Here is a 16191-nt window from a genome sequence, read left to right as displayed (position 1 = left end):
GTGCTGCTGTGTTCAGACAAATGCACTTGATTTTCTCCCTTTATTCAAGGTTATCTGATAGGAGGGGATGTTCTGAGGTTATTGCATGGTCACATGGATGAATGTTTGACAGTCCCTTCGGGTGAACATGGAGAAGAACAAAGAAGGTAGGTTTCCAGCTTATAATAGAATAATAATGAATGTTGCTGAATCAGTATTAAATGCCACTGATTGATAATGCAGATTTTTGAAAGACACTGTGATGGGATGTATACCTCATAAGGAGTAATATTGTTGAGATGAATGTTGGACATGAGTATCTTGCATTTTGTTTTTAATATTGTTCAAGTCTGATTTCACTTACCAGGTGTAAAAGCAGTAGTGATTTTTGACACTTATTGTCATCTTCAGTGACTTATAAACACTGTGAATGAAATGGGTTGCTTTCTTTAGTGTTGTTTTTTTTCTATAATCACAACAAATTCCTTAGGACAGGTTAAGAATACTTCCCATTCCTTCAAGGCTGCTGGTCTGGGTATTGATCTGAAGTGTACCTGTCATGGTAGTCTAGGACTAAAGTTATGGTTATTTTTTTGACTATAAGAATCCTAGAATGGAAGTAGAGAAGTGCTGACAGCTCAGTATGGAGTTAACCAATAAATCCAATTGGTGAGATGACTGGCACTGAAAGTGGCATGTCTCTGTAGAGTGATTATATGGATGAATCAAAGCCCTGTTTATTTACTCTAATAAAATATACCCTAAGCTGCTTTTCAATGAGACAGTGTCATATGATTTATTCCAACCTTCAGTCTGAAGACTGCTGAATGATAATGTTGATTTTGGGATGTTTTGTTTAATGCAGTATATTGGGTAGCTTCATTTCCATGACAAAAAAAAAATATGCTATTCATACATTTCCAAATTAGTTTTCTTGGTTTGCAAATAGAAATGATTTTTTTTTTTCTATTTTATTCTTATTTGTAAAGATAAGAGAAAGATATTGGAAGCTCTCATTAAAATATAGCAAAAATCTTCTATGAATTTTTAATATTAATGAGAAAAACTTAAGTTTTCTTATACAGCTGCTAACTGATTCTTCCTGGCTATTTGTTATTTTTAGACAAGGGAATAATTTTAAACACAGAAGATACTTCAAAATGCTGAAAGTTAAAATCTGATCAGTTGGTGTTTTAATTTTAGGTACTATGGGACAGATCCATTACAGCTTGGGAGTTTTTTGCTGCTATTATCCTCGCCCTTAAAATGATTAATTAAAAGATTAGACGATACATAATAGAATTCTATAGCGTTCGCTCTTACTTCAGTCTAAATCCTGCAAAATGTCTTTTATAAACTCCAGTTGCAGTGTAATTCCAGATTTATAGGATATCAGGCACTTCAGTAATAAATGCTTAAGAGCACACTACAAATCTTTTCAACAAGGCTAGTGTTACATATAAACCACAACGAAGGAGTGTGAATTTGCAAGTCAAGGAAACAATACTTTCTTCTGCCTGTGCATTTACACGATGCATCTTTTGTGTCATAGAATCATAGAATAGTTTGGGTTGGAAAAGACCTTAAGATCATCAATTTCCAACCCCCCTGCCATTGGCAGGGACACCTCACACTAAACCATGCCACCCAAGGCCTCATCCAACCTGGTCTTGAGCACTGCCAGGGATGGAGCATTCACAACCTCCCTGGGCAGCCCATTCCAGTGCCTCACCACCCTAACAGGAAAGAACTTCCTCCTTATATCCAATCTAAACTTCCCCTGTTTAAATTTTAACCCTTTATCCCTTGTCCTGTCACTACAGTCCCTAATGAAGAGTCCCTCCCCAGCATCCCTGTAGGCCCCCTTCAGATACTGGAAGGCTGCTATGAGGTCTCCATGCAGCCTTCTCTTCTCCAAGCTGAACAGCCCCAACTTCCTCAGCCTTTCTTCACACGGGAGGTGCTCCAGTCCCCTGATCATCCTCGTGGCCCTTCTCTGGACTTGTTCCAACAGTTCCCTGTTTTTTTTATGTTGAGGACACCAGAGCAGCACACATTACTCCAGATGAGGTCTCATTTGAAGAATAGGGTTCATTTCTTAAGCTGTAGGACAGTGCTATAAACAGAACAGGTCCTTATTTTTTATTCTGCACTGCCTACATTTTCCCTTATCAGTCTACCCCCCAAAAAAACAGAGCTAGTAGACAACAAATGGTACTGATATAGTTGTTTTTGTATTTCCTGTATAATTGCTCTGTACCCTAAACTTTCTTCTCTTAAATTATTAGTGCATTCAATTGTTGCTTAAAGCCTTTATGATTTCATCTGTTATTAGGACTCTTGCTTACTAGCTCATTCAAAATGATATCTAAAAGGACAGTTTGTGGCGCCTTTCGGTTTTCAGTATGTATGCATACTTTATTTTGATGGATGGCTTTTAACTGCTGGTAGGGTTATATTTAAAAGTAGGGGTAATTTTGGCAAGTAAGAAATTGTAAAATAAATTAGTTTGCCTTTCATTTAAGTTCTGTAACTTTTGCACATACGGCATGGTAAAGTATGATATATTTGGAGTATAATTCCATATTATTCTTTCATTGCCTTTTGAAATAGTCTGGTGATGGATTATTGTGGTTGTGCTTGGTTAGCTTTGTGCCACTAAATGCCTGAAGAACAGCTCTGCTCTGCGGAGTGGCAGCATAAAGGAACACAGAAGTTCCATCTCTGTTGTGACTCAGTTATTTCTCTATCTCATTTTTATTTTTCTGCAAAGGCCTCCTCTTCATGCTTTTTTTTTTTTTTTTTGAATAAATAAAGGATCAGACAGTCCTAAAATAACAGTTTGATTCTATAATGTCACCTGGTATCTAATCCTGGGAATGAATAAATGGTTTTGATGTGAAGGAACCTCCTAGGCAGTTTCTGAAAATAACTGCTGTTTTTCTCTATTCTTAGAGCATTGGTACAGTTACATAAATTTGAGTATAAAAGTGTTTCAAAGATTACCAGAAGTCCTAAATAAAACACACGTTCTCAAGCTGTTTATACTCTCGTGGAGCAGCATTAGCACAGTGGAGGCCTATGAACAGTGACAGTGCAGATGTGTTCATGTGTTCATGATTACAGTGCCTAACAAAGCTTTCTCGAGAGCAAGGTCATCCATATGTACACTGGAAGAGGCCTAGTGCAGGGGGCAGAAATAGTCATAGAAAATGACTGTTCCTGTGTTTCACATTTTTTTTCTGAATATATACTCTGTTTCCTTGCTGAATTATTGAGCTTGTATGTCCAGCATTTAGTCGTTAAACTGTGCTACTGTGATCACTAGAAGGTAGGGAGGAATCATTGCATTTGTTGAAGAGGGGCTTTGGTATTGAGTGGTGAGATGTAATTGCACTATGAAGAGTCTTCTGAATTTATAATATCAAAGGAATGAATAAAGTTATTCTAATTATGGTAGAAGTTGGTGTTTAGAGCAAGTATACGTTGAAATGCTTCTGTGAAATTGTTTACCATTATTTTAAACCTTTAATTAAAAAAATTTGCAAGAATGTTCATAACAAATTCAGGTTGTGCAGCAAAGATTTTTAAAATATTACAATAAACAAGCTGATATTTTCCCCATCACAATTGAATTAGTCAACATCCCCCATTTTTACTGTTCAATTAAGAGGAATTAGTTACATTTTTGATGTTTTATTATGTGTGTCATTTTTTATTTTCTTGTAAAAATGTCAACTAGTTATTAATATAGTACTCTGCATGACTGTAGAATTTTGGATTACTTTGTAGGGTGTTTTTTTTCTGTGTGTGTGGTTTTGTTTGTTTTTCATTTTTGTTACTTAGAAGTACCCAAAACCTAATGGCAGATAGCAGTGGAAGTACATAATCAAAATTATTTAACTGGGTTGTGATGCTTGCTTTTTACTATAGCCCATCACATTCATACTTTTAGAAGTTAAAGTGCACACAGGAGTAGGGCTGTGCGTATTCATAGTTCCCAGCGCAGAAGGGGACCATGAATGTTCTCATTGCAACTAACTTGCATTTTGACTTGTAGTATGTATTTTAAAGTGAGGACCCTTCAGAAATACATCGTTACAGAAAGAAATTAACCTGTGAGAGAGCAAAGTGCTCCTGGCATTTTCAAAGTATCACTTGATGTGGATATCCTGGGTTCAGCTGTAACCGTTATTTTTCTCCTTCTTAGTAGCTGGTGCAGTGCTCTGTTTTGGACTTTAGCCTGATAAGAACGCTGATAACACACTGATGTTTTTAGTTGTTGCTAAGTAATGTTTACTCCAATCAAGGACTTTTCAGTCTCATGCTGTGCCAGTGAGGAGTGGCACAGGAAGCCAGGACAGAGCAGAGACAGGACACCTGACCCAAACTAGCCAAAGGGGTATTCCATACCACAGCACGTCATGCCCAGTATAAACTAGGGGGAGTTACCCAGAAGTCCCAGATTGCTGTTTGGGTTTTGCTGGGTATCGATCAGCAGGTGGTGATCAGTTGTATTATACATCACTAGTGCTTATTGTTTTTTTTCTCCTTTTCCCCTTTGTCCTGGGTTTAGTTTTGTATTTTCTTCCCTTGTTATTTCTCTTATTGTTATTGGTGGTAACAGCAGTGGTTTTGTGTTATAACTTAGTTAATGGACTGTTCTTATCTTAGCCCATGGGATTTACATTCTTTCAATTCTCCTTCCCATCCCTCCAGGAGAAGGGGGAGGGAAGGAGGGAGGGAAGTGAGCGAGTGGCTGCGTGGTTCTGAGTTACCATCTGGGCTTATACCATGACAGTGAAACAGACTCCCAGTTTCTCAAGACATCCAATGAGAATAGGCCTTCATAAGGAAATAATGTATGTGTAGCCTAATTTCAGAGGCAGTTTTGTCATTCCTGCATTTGAAAGTTTCTTTAGGTTAAACATATTACATTAAGGCTTTTGTAAATTATAGTGAACACTTCAGATTAGTCTCAGAAATGGATATACAGGGTTTTAAAGTGTTAAAAGTCAAAATCAGTGTGACTTAGCCAATCCCAGCTCATTTTTCCCTTTCTTTTCAATGCCATTCTCTTAAGATGGGTAAAATATACTTCTTGATATGGTGAGTGTGAAGGATTATTTATGACTAAAATGTGAACTGAGGAAATTTTCAGCCAGCATAAATCAGTAACCTTTCCTCCATGGCCAAAACAGCCCATGAGCCTTGAAGAGTAAGGATTGTGCTTTCAGAAATTCGAAAAAATCTGTTAGAGCTCTTCAGTGGTTGATTTTTCAGTTAGAAATAGAACAGCCTTGCCTGTCATTGAAGGGAGTGAAATAATTTCTTTAACTTGAACTTTGCCATCTTAGTTCATTTGTGTATAGTCCAGGTACAATATTTTTATGTCATTTATGCCATATTTGTGGCGCCCTGATTCATTCCAAGTTACTGAGTTTTACTCCAGTATTTTCGTGCTCTGGTACTTAGGATTTTACAGGTTCTTGAACCAAAACTACTTCAGCAGTATTGAAACACTGTCATTTAATGTAATTTATTTTAACCTCATTTAATGCCCCTTTGTAGTCAGTGAATTTCACTGAAATGATTACCCTCTCTGCTGAACAATAATAAGAAGATGAATTCACTAATGATGTTCCAGGGATTTTGGTACATGGTAATCTGTTTTAAAGCTGTTTAATTAATTCATTATTGTAATGGAAGATGAGAGATTCGGATATCAAGCTTTCTTCTTGATGTTTACCTTTGCTTTGCCTTGTCATCTCAGATCCATCTCAGAAAGTTGGAGGAGAGTGCTGGGAACAAGCCAGGGAGAGCACCATTAAGTAATGACCTGTGGGCCTGCACTCCTGATGCAGTCCGTGGTGCTAGAATCACAACCCCTGGCCCTGTAGTACAAGTGCTGAGGCAAGTTCCAGCTCTAGTGACTGCTTATATTAAGGAAAATTAAATAGATTAATGGTATAGACAGGAAAAGAATGATGTTTTAAATTTAACATGCAGTCATAGTCAGACAGAAAACTAATTAACTAGGTTAAGGTTTATAGTAAAGATGAACTGAAATTCTCGAAGGTCCTGAATTCCTTGTAGATACTTTAATTTGAAATAAAAGTGGTTATATTGTTAATCCATCAATGTAGAATATGCAAATAAACTGGTTTGGAAAGAATAGGGCTAAAAAAAAAAGCACCAAGTATTAGTGCTATGGGTATGGTTCGGAAGGTGCAAGGTATCCCAGGCTTTCTAGAAGACTTAATGCTCATTGTAGCTCTTCTTGTCCTCTCTTTGTGGCTGTGACTTTGAATTTCCTCATGCATTTACAATAATTATAGTTTCATAATAAGGTTTTGTAATGTGCGGTTTTTCTCTGCTTGGGATCCTTGATGTCTAGCCCTCCACTCCCCAGTGGAGGACTCTTTCTCAGTCTCCCTTCACATTGCTGTCACTTAGTTTTTAGCTGAGGCTTTGCTGGTGACTTTTGTCCCTAAAGTGCTATTACTGTCTGTCTGCCTTCACTCTCTCTGCTGCTCCTGTACCCATTTGTCATGGTTTAAGCCCAGCCAGTAACTCAGAACCATGCAGCTGCTCGCTCACTGCCCCCCTTTGCCCCCACCTCTTCCTCCCCCCACTCCCAGAGGGATGGGGAGGAGAATTGAAAGAATCTAGCCCTAGAAGGTCTAGAATCACTTACATGAAAATAAGAGAGAATCCCAGGATCCGTTTTATTTCCCTGGGTGAACAAATTGCACATTTTTATTTAGGAATTCTTAATTTCAATCTCTTCCCCATTTTCTCATCTTATGTGACTGATAGCTTCACTTTTAAAGAACAGGGAAAGGAAATAATGGATGGACAGTCATATAAAAGAAAACTACTTTGCCCATGGGAAGCCATTTTTTTACGTTCATAACTGGAAGTGTTTTAGATGTTTAAAGTTGCACTGATCCAACTGGTATGTGTAATCCAAAGCTAGCTTTAGAAGAGTTCTCAGTCTGAGACACTGGTATCAGGGTTTCCACTGTGAGAAAGAACTTCATCCCTGAAAAGTAACGAGGTAACAACTTTAACAATGAAACGTTCAGACAGATTGAAGCTTTTGTTTCAACCTTATTTCTCTGATTATATATAGTGACTTGAAAAACACAAAATAAAATGAAAGGAAAAGTCTAAATTTTGTATTATGTCAGTGCAAGAATTCCAAATGCGTTTTTGTCAGTGAGGTTCATATTGAAATAAATAACAATGTAATCAGAATGTTTTGACTTTAAAAAAAACAAAACAACAACAGCCTCCCCACAACCATAGCCTGCCTTGTCCCCAGCTGAAACAGACCAACCAGCGTGACATCTGATTTATTATTGTTTAGATGTTGCAAGACAAACCCAGTCTATTAGTTGTAGAACAAAAACTTGAACAAATGCCTGGAGAGTGCCTGAACAGAGAAGCAGCTGAATGCAAGATTTTTTAGCATTTTCCTTTTATTATACTGTTGAAGGCCAATTTCAATAAAAAAATAAGATTGACTTTGAATTTCGTTCCCTTCTGTGAGAGAGATATGAGAGACTTGCTAATACCTCTCAGTTGCTCCTGGCACCACAACCATTGCAACAAATGAGAAAATACGTGGTGAAAATACTGGTTATAAGGTCTTGGGGAGGATTTTGTATATGTTTATTATGCACCTATAACTTCTTTTTGGTACATGAAGCATGTGCCAGAATTTCTATTTATACATATGTCATGAATATTCAGTGTGATTGGTTCAGTAATTGTAATGAGAAATATTTATTTTGTGTTTTGACTCATTCCCCCCCCCCCCCCCAATTTGTCATTCTTTTGCAATGTCTGAAACTGTTTATTTCCTTAATACTTTCTAGCCTATTCCACAAAGAATTTTAACACATCTGTAGTTTAATGAATGTATGGTTAGAAGTACTGAGAAGTAGATTCTAATTCACTATTTCTTCTGTTTTTGAACAATCTCTTTCAATGCCTGGTTTTCCTCTGTGCTAAGCCTTCAGTCCCTCTGTATTATAGCCACAGGAGGGATTTGAAAGCTAAAGCCTAGTAAGTACTAAGTACCTGATTCCTAAATTGTGGTCCTCAAAAATTGCTTCTAACAAACAGTGGCCTACAATTTCAGTATTAATAGTCCCTAAAGTTATGTCTCTGGCTATTTTGGCAGTGCCGTATCTTGGCTGAAGATCACATTATCTACTCAGTCCATAAGCTCTTCCAGGATCCATAAAGCTAGGCCATTTTTTGGCAGTGTTCCCTGTCATGCTTGGTCTGATAAGCATAGTGACAGAACTCCTTTGCATAAGTGACTTCTTTATTAATTTTCCCAAAGCCAAGGCCTAAGTTTATAATTCTGGCAGTGTCCTGGGGCAGGAATCAGTCCAGAGAACAGCTGCGGAAATCTAGAGTGATGGTGCTTAATGCTCACCGCATTCCTCAGTGTTTATTTTGAAAAGAAGCCAAGTTATCTACTCAGGGCTTTTGGTGATCATAAACCTAAACCATTTTGTGGATCCAATATAGATCACTTACCTGTCTGTAGAATAATGGAGAGAAAAATAAAATAAAAATCTCTAAACCTCTTTTTAGGCTTAATTGACTTTTTTAGAATCACTTAGATTTCTAGCTATATGCAGGATCTAGAGGGGTCAGTACATATTAAAATTTGGAAATAGGAAGCTGTTAATATCTGACATGTGAATACTGTTATCAATGTGGTTGTGAAACTTTAGGTGCTATTATAATAAAATACAGTGCCAAATAAGTGGATTTTCATAACTTGATGTAGTAAGTTGCACGATTATTTTAATAATATAAACTCTGAGAGAACACTGCCTTTCTTGTCAGATGTATGCGGTGATCACAAATATTTATAATAATTTTTATTAGTTTCCAGAAATACTGTCCTGGATTCTCTATCATTAAAAGACTAAGAAAGATGTCTAAGCAAACACTGTATAAATCTTTTTGTTATGAACATTGCGCTAATGGATGATGAAGGAAATAAGAATTTGAGTAATTAAGTCTACAGGCTTAATTGACAAGAGCTGGTTTTGAGTCTGATAACCTTTGAATCTGACACTTGCAATAATTGTTTTGGTGGTCTTAAAATGAGAGATGCAGTTAAATGAGCAAACACTTATGATGAATTCTTCCAACAGAGCTGAGCATTTAGTCTGTGCCTTTGCTTGGTTTTCAGAACTGTCCATTATGAAGGTGGTGCTGTGTCAATTCATGCTCGTTCTCTTTGGCGACTAGAGACTCTAAGAGTTGCGTAAGTAAAACCTCTTTCCAAAAAAGAAGTCTGTTGACAGGGCACTTTTTGTATAGTGAGAACGTTCCTATAAAATCAGATTGGTAACTGTAAAACCAGACCGACAATCCTAAAATAATCTTCAAAAAATGTGCTCTATATCACTAATGGAAAATCAAACAACTTCCTATAGAGAGTGCATGTTAATGAACATGTTGTGCCTGTTTTGATTGGTTGTTCTGAAGTTGTTACAGCTATCAGTGAATTCAGAATTTATATTTTCAACACATGTATGTAACATAAACAGAACTGTTTCCCTTGAAATAATAATTCATGTGTGCCATCCCCTAACTTATTTAAGGCACTTGGAAGACTTTAAAGGCAAAAAATTTATGGGAAAAAAATGCCACTTTGCATTGATGGAAGCGTTGGAATGTTAGTAAGGAATTATGCATTGTTTATTCAGGTAATTGCACTGTAAAATTACACATAAATTGCATTAAAATACGTGCTTGTGATAAAATTTCTAGTGGCTAATAAACAATTGCTTTTAGAGAATAAATCGGAGTAGCTTAGGGAAAGGTTGCACTCTAATGATGCTGTTTTCTATGTATACATTTTATTTATTTGGATGAAGTTAAATGTCATTGATAAGGCAGTGAGATTTTCCCTTTGGACTAAAATTGACCTTGAGACTGCTTAAGTGACAACAATGAAACTGTGGAAGTATCTCTGTCTTTTTATTTTCCTCATTGCATGTACTTCCCTAATAAACAGTGGTACTGGAACAGTGTGGAATTTTGAGAAACTACAGGTTTTTGTTATGACTGTCATATATCTCAGTTTGACAGGCATTCGATACTTTTGAGATATAAATATTTGAGCATATAGGACTGAGAAATTCAGAGAACTGTCAAAACAACTAAGCAAAGGTAGTGGTATTTTTTCTTTTTAAGGAATATGACTTTCTTACCATGAGGAAAAAACAAATAAAATCCCAATAACACTCTCTTTTACAAGTCCTCACTTCCCTGTTTTACTGGATGATCCTCTAATAGCTATATACATTCATTGCTGAATTGCAAGCACATTACTATTCAAGCAAATACTTAAATTTGTAACATCGTATATGCATACCTGAAGTCCTCCATCACTTCTAGTCCTTCCTAGAATAACTACAGATATAACATTAATTCTGTTAATTTTACATTATTCCAATGGAATCATTGTTTCTGAACTCTCCTCAGTAGTGGAAAACTCTAGTAAAAATTGCCTGAGCAGTCTGTATGCAGTCATGTAGCCTGCCTCTTGGGATGCCCTGCCATGAGATGCTAGATACTATTGCACCAAAAGGTGACAGGGATCATATTCTCACATTGCAGAAATGAATTTTTAGTAGTCAGAAATGGCTTCATAAGATACTTTCTACTCACAAGGGTAAGTGCCCATGAATTGTCCTTTTTCCTGTCTGCAAGGCATGAGCTAGAGTAATGGTTCAATTGCACTACATTTATTATTTTCTATTTCTTACAGTCCATAGCTATTGGGTTCAAGATAAAATTGAATCAGACTAGAGAAAAGGCAGCTCACAAGCATGGCCCATAATTTGAAAGGTGCAGAGCTGATGTATTTTGCTAGACCCAACAGTACAATAGCCGAGATTCCTGACCTGACATTTTGCTTAATTGAGAAGCAGAAGTTAAGCCAGAAAACTTACACCTGTATGTGTTTTTATGGACTATACTGATTTCAGTGGATAGAAGCCAGAAAAAAAAAGATGTGTTTCTAAGATAAAAAGCTTCAGTATTTCCTTCCTTCCTAAGTTAAGTCCTCTCCCCTTGACTTAAACAGAAGAGGCTAATTTATGAAAGAAAAATACTGGAGGGGAAACCCAGAAAACCTCTTCATTCATTTGGCCTTTTTAAAGGCAATAACTGAAAAGAGGTGATCCTGCCCCTCTACTCTGCTCTTGTGAGACCTCACCTGGAGTATTGTGTGCAGTTCTGGTGTCCTCAACATAAAAAGGACATGGAACTGTTGGAACAAGTCCAGAGGAGGGCCACGAGGATGATCAGGGGACTGGAGCACCTCCCGTGTGAAGATAGGCTGAGAAAGTTGGGTCTGTTCAGCCTGGAGAAGAGAAGGCTGCGTGGAGACCTCATAGCAGCCTTCCAGTATCTGAAGGGGGCATATAGGAATGCTGGAGAGGGACTCTTCATTAGGGACTGGAGTGACAGGACAAGGGGTAACGGGTTAAAACTTAAACAGGGGAAGTTTAGGTTGGATATAAGAAGGAAATTCTTTCCTGTTAGGGTGGTGAGGCACTGGAATGGGTTGCCCAGGGAGGTTGTGAATGCTCCAACCCTGGCAGTGTTCAAGACCAGGTTGGACGAGGCCTTGGGTGATATGATTTAGGGTAAGGTGTCCCTGCCCATGGCAGGGGTGTTGGAACTAGATGATCTTAAGGTCCTTTCCAACCCTAACTATTCTATGATTCTATAAAAGGTTTAGAAATTTAATTAGTGAAGTGTAATAAATACTGTAATAACAAAACGGAAGCCAGGTGCTGCTCTTGCATTTTAAAAACTTATGCTCTTTAAAAATCCATGCCAAATTGGCATGCATACTTTGCATGCACTGTGGCCAGGTCTTAATAAGACATGCTTTTAAACAAATGGATATTTGTATTGCATAGGTAGGTGCCTTAATCTGCTACACGCATGTGTCAGGGAAAACACAAATGACTTAAACCTGCATAAGCTCTCATATAAGGATTTTCAGACTAGTACCTGAACATTTAAAAAGCTTGAATAAAGACTTTTTATGTTTTTAAATGTTGTTCCAGGAATTACTTTAAATTCAAGTGAGAAGACGCAGTAATACAAAATTTTGATATGGGAGTAAGTTTATGATCAGGTTATATTCATAAGGATGTGTTTGTGTATTTCATTGATATTATGTGAACATTTGTTCAACAATTTGAAGCCATTTCAAGCCATGGTAAGCATAGAGAGTTATTAGCATTTGTGTATCATAGTGTCAGAACCTTGGCAGTATGTTGTAACTCCATTATGATGGGCATTTTGCAAAGACAGAATAAATACATTATTTCCTCTCAAAAAAGTAGTGCAAACATACATCTACAGTGCAAAGTTTTGAATAAGTAAGATGAAAGAAAGTTAATGTGAGATCCAAGAAAGTATCCCAGCTATGTCAGGTTTCCAATCTAAGGAATATTTAAGAAGCTTTATGAATATTTGAGAAGCCTTTGTGAAAACCATCCTCCTTAGTAACCCCTACACAAGTTTATTTTCAGGAGTTAATCAGGAAGAACAAACTTGCCAATTTGAGGCAAGAATTTAGACACCTGCAGCCTGTATTTCAACTTGAAGAGTTCTTGGGGAGCTTAGATACAAAACCTTTGCCTTTCTTCTTTCATTTCCTCCTATTGAATATGAACAACCTGGGCCATTCTTGGCTTAATGGTCTTGAAAATTTATTTTAGGAGAATTTGTATGTATTTTATTTATTTATCTAGCTATTTAAGTAGTATGCAAAAAATAAGCATGCTTAAATGGGGCTGAATTCCGAAAGGAGAGTGCTCTGGGAGAGTGAACAAACCCAGCTGCTGTTAGGTGAAATGTTGAAGAGGGAACTGGCAGATCTAAGCTCATTGTGTACAGCATGAGTCTCCTTTTCCATAGGCGGTCTGTATCTTCTCTCAAGAGGAACTCAGTCTGAACCAAGAAAGCCTGTGAGAAAGAAAAGGTTAAGATTATTTATTAGGAGAGTTTTATTGATGATAACCACAAAGTATCTATTTTGTTGATGATAATCTGACCTGTAGAATGTTATCCTTTTACCAACTAGTTAGCAATATCATGTACTTTAAAATATTTTTGCCAGTAGTTAACATCTACGTTTTGTTCTAAAAAAATCCCATCCGTTTCCTATGAACTTTCTTAGGTGGAGTGGAAGCCACATTAGATGGGGACAGGCATTCAGACTAAGACATATAACAACAGGAAAATATTTAAGTCTCCTGGATGACAAGAGTCTTCTTCTTACAGACAAAGAGAAAGCAGATGTAAAATCTACAGCATTCTGTTTTCGGTCTTCAAAGGTATGGAATCAGTACAGCATTAATATAACTAGTAGCAATTCCAATCTCTTCGGTGAGGAAGATTGCCATTTAAAATTATTTGCCTGTTCAGCTCACAACGAATGTGAGATCAGCTTGTATTCTTGTATGCATGGAATAAAATCTTTTTATAAAGAGCATATCATTCTGGCCTATTGCTCAGTAAACCTGTATTTCCAGTGTTTTTTGCTCCTCATTACTGAGGTGGTTTACAGACTGTTTAAAAAAAAAAATTTTTTTTTTTTTTTTGTTCTAGTGTAATGAATGAAGATTTTTGATCCTTGTTTAGAAAAAGTTGATGGTCTGAGAATGGGCCTAGACTGCAAATAAAACTAAAGCTGTTCTTTGTAAATGTGCTGTAACAAGAATTAGCAGATGGTTATGTAATGATGGGTCATGGGAAGAGTGTAGTGGGATGAAAAATTGCATCACGTAATGTCTGTGCCAATATGCAATTATTAAATGGTGGCCCGGTGATTTCTGATGCTTTTCAGATCCTGATTTTCACTGACCAACTATTTTACAGTAGATAATGAGACTGACTTATATTACCAGATCCATCCCACAGGGAAGTCTGCTGCCTACCTGGGGCTCAGATTGGAGATGTTAAAAGGAAACTCTCTGATCTGGTGCAGCCCTCTGACTACTATCCACTGCTGGTTTTTCAGGTTGGCAGTGATGAATTATTACAAGGAGGGCAAGGGCAATGAAGAGAGACTTCAGGGCCCTGGGATGGCTGGTTCGAGGGTCTGGAGCACAGGTGGTGTTTGCCTCCATACCTGTTACAAGCAAGGGTGAAGAGATAAATAGGAAGAGTCTGCAGATTAATGTATGGCTACCTGACTGGTGCCAAAGGCAGGGTTTTGGGTTTTTCAATCATGGGCTGCTACGTGAGACACCTGGTCTGCTGGTGGCAGGTGGGATACACCAGTCCCAGAGGGGGAAAAGGTTTTTGGGGCAGGAGTTAGCAGGGCTCATTGACAGGGCTTTAAACTAGATATGAAGGGGGAATGGGAGAGAACTGGGCCTGTTAGGGACAAGCCCAAGAGAAACATGCTAGGGCTTGAAGGATGGCAGACTAGGGAGGACTCTCAATCTATTGTTTCATTTGAGGGAAAGGATAGTTGTTTAGACCCTGTCCCGCAGGGGAAAAAGGGTACCAGGGCAAGAGTTAGCAGAGCTCACTCAAAGAGCTTTAGGTTAGATTCAAAGTGCTAGGGGGTTGTAGCTGGGTTTGAACTAGTGGGGCATTGTTCTAGTATGAATGAAGACCAGAAGGCCTCCCACCTCCCAAGGATGCCACTAGCGTGCTCTGCTCGCTCCCTGAAATGCGTGTACACCAATGCACGTAGCATGGGGAATAAACAGGAGGAGTTAGAAGTCTGTGTGCGGTCTAAAGGTTAGGATCTGGTGGCAATTACAGAGACATGGTGGGACAGCTCACATGACTGGAATGTGGTCATGGATGGCTGTGTCCTTTTTGGGAAAGATAGGTCAGCAAAGCGAGGTGGTGGAGTTGCTCTTTATGTGAGAGAGAGACTAGAATATATTGAGTTGTGTCCAGGGGCAGATGAGGAGCAAGTGGAAAGTCTGTGGGTGCGAATCAAGGGACAGGCTGGTATGGGTGGCACAGTTGTGGGGGTCTATTATAGACCTCCTGATCAGGACGAAGGAGTTGATGAGGCTTTCTACAGGCAACTGAAAGCAGCCTCACGACTACATGCCTTGGTCCTCATGGGGGATTTTAACTACCCCGATATTTGCTGGAAGACTTACACTGCCAGTCATTCACAGTCTAGGAGGTTCCTCCAGTGCATTGATGATAACTTCTTAATGCAAATGGTGGACAAACCAACTAGGAGAGGAGCGCTGCTGGATCTGGTACTCACCAACAAGGAGGGTCTGGTTGAAGTGACGGTCAATGGCAGCTTTGGCTGCAGTGACCGTGAGATGGTGGAGTTTAGGATCCTGTGTGGGAGGAATAGAATACCTAGCAAGGCCACAATTCTGGATTTCCAAAGTGCCAACTTTGGCCTCTTCAATCAACTGCTAAGGGAAGTCTCATGGCAAAGGGTACTAGGTGGTAAAGGGGCTCAAGATAGTTGGTCAGCATTCAAGGTCCACTTCTTCCAAGCTCAGGATCAGAGTATCCCAATGGGCAGGAAGTCAAGTAGGGGAGCCAGGGGACCAGCATGGTTAAACAAGGAACTGCTGGGCAAACTCATGCGGAAAAAAGAGAATCTATGGATTATGGAAGGAGGGGCTGGCCACTTGGGAGGAATATAGGACAGCTGTTATAGAATGTAGGGAGGCAATTAGGGCAGCTAAGGCCTCCTTGGAACTTAATCTTTCAAGTCGGGTCAAGGACAATAGAAAGGGCTTCTTCAAATACATAGCGGATAAAACTAACACAAGAGGCAATATAGGCCCACTGCTGAACGAGGTGGGTGCCCTGGAGACAGAGGATATAAAGAAGGCAGAGGTGCTGAATGCCTTCTTTGCCTCTGTCTTTACTCCTGCAGACTCTCCCCAGGGGACCCAGATTCCTATAGCCCCGGAAGGAGTCAGGATAAAGGAGGAGTTTGCTTTGGTGGATGAGGATTGGGTTAGGGATCAGTTAAGCGATCTGGACATCTATAAATCGATGGGTCTGGATGGAATACACGCACGGGTGCTGAGGGAGCTGGCGGAGGTCATTGCTGGGCCACTCTCCATCATCTTTAGTAAGTTGTGGGAAACAGGAGAGGTGTCTGAGGATTGGAGGACGGCAAATGTCACGCCAGTCTGTAAGAAG

General features: G+C 38.7%; 1 protein-coding gene across 6 annotated transcripts in view; it reads left to right on the top strand.

The window, feature by feature from the left end:
• The window catches only part of RYR2 (ryanodine receptor 2), a 382151-nt gene that overhangs the window by 156375 nt on the left and 209585 nt on the right, over positions 1-16191 (top strand). For all 6 annotated transcript variants that reach the window (XM_062637382.1, XM_062637380.1, XM_062637379.1 and 3 more), the window contains 3 exons: positions 50-146; positions 9203-9277; positions 13223-13379. In XM_062637382.1, the coding sequence (XP_062493366.1) occupies positions 50-146; positions 9203-9277; positions 13223-13379 (329 nt within the window). The remainder of the gene's footprint in view (positions 1-49; positions 147-9202; positions 9278-13222; positions 13380-16191) is intronic.

This window comes from Pezoporus occidentalis, unplaced genomic scaffold, assembly GCF_034315485.1.
Source record: "Pezoporus occidentalis ecotype Australia unplaced genomic scaffold, CSIRO_AGI_Poc_V1 ctg52, whole genome shotgun sequence".
Lineage (NCBI taxonomy): Eukaryota > Metazoa > Chordata > Aves > Psittaciformes > Psittacidae > Pezoporus > Pezoporus occidentalis.
Note: the sequence above shows the minus strand (reverse complement) of the source record. Positions and strands in the feature narration are given on the sequence as shown.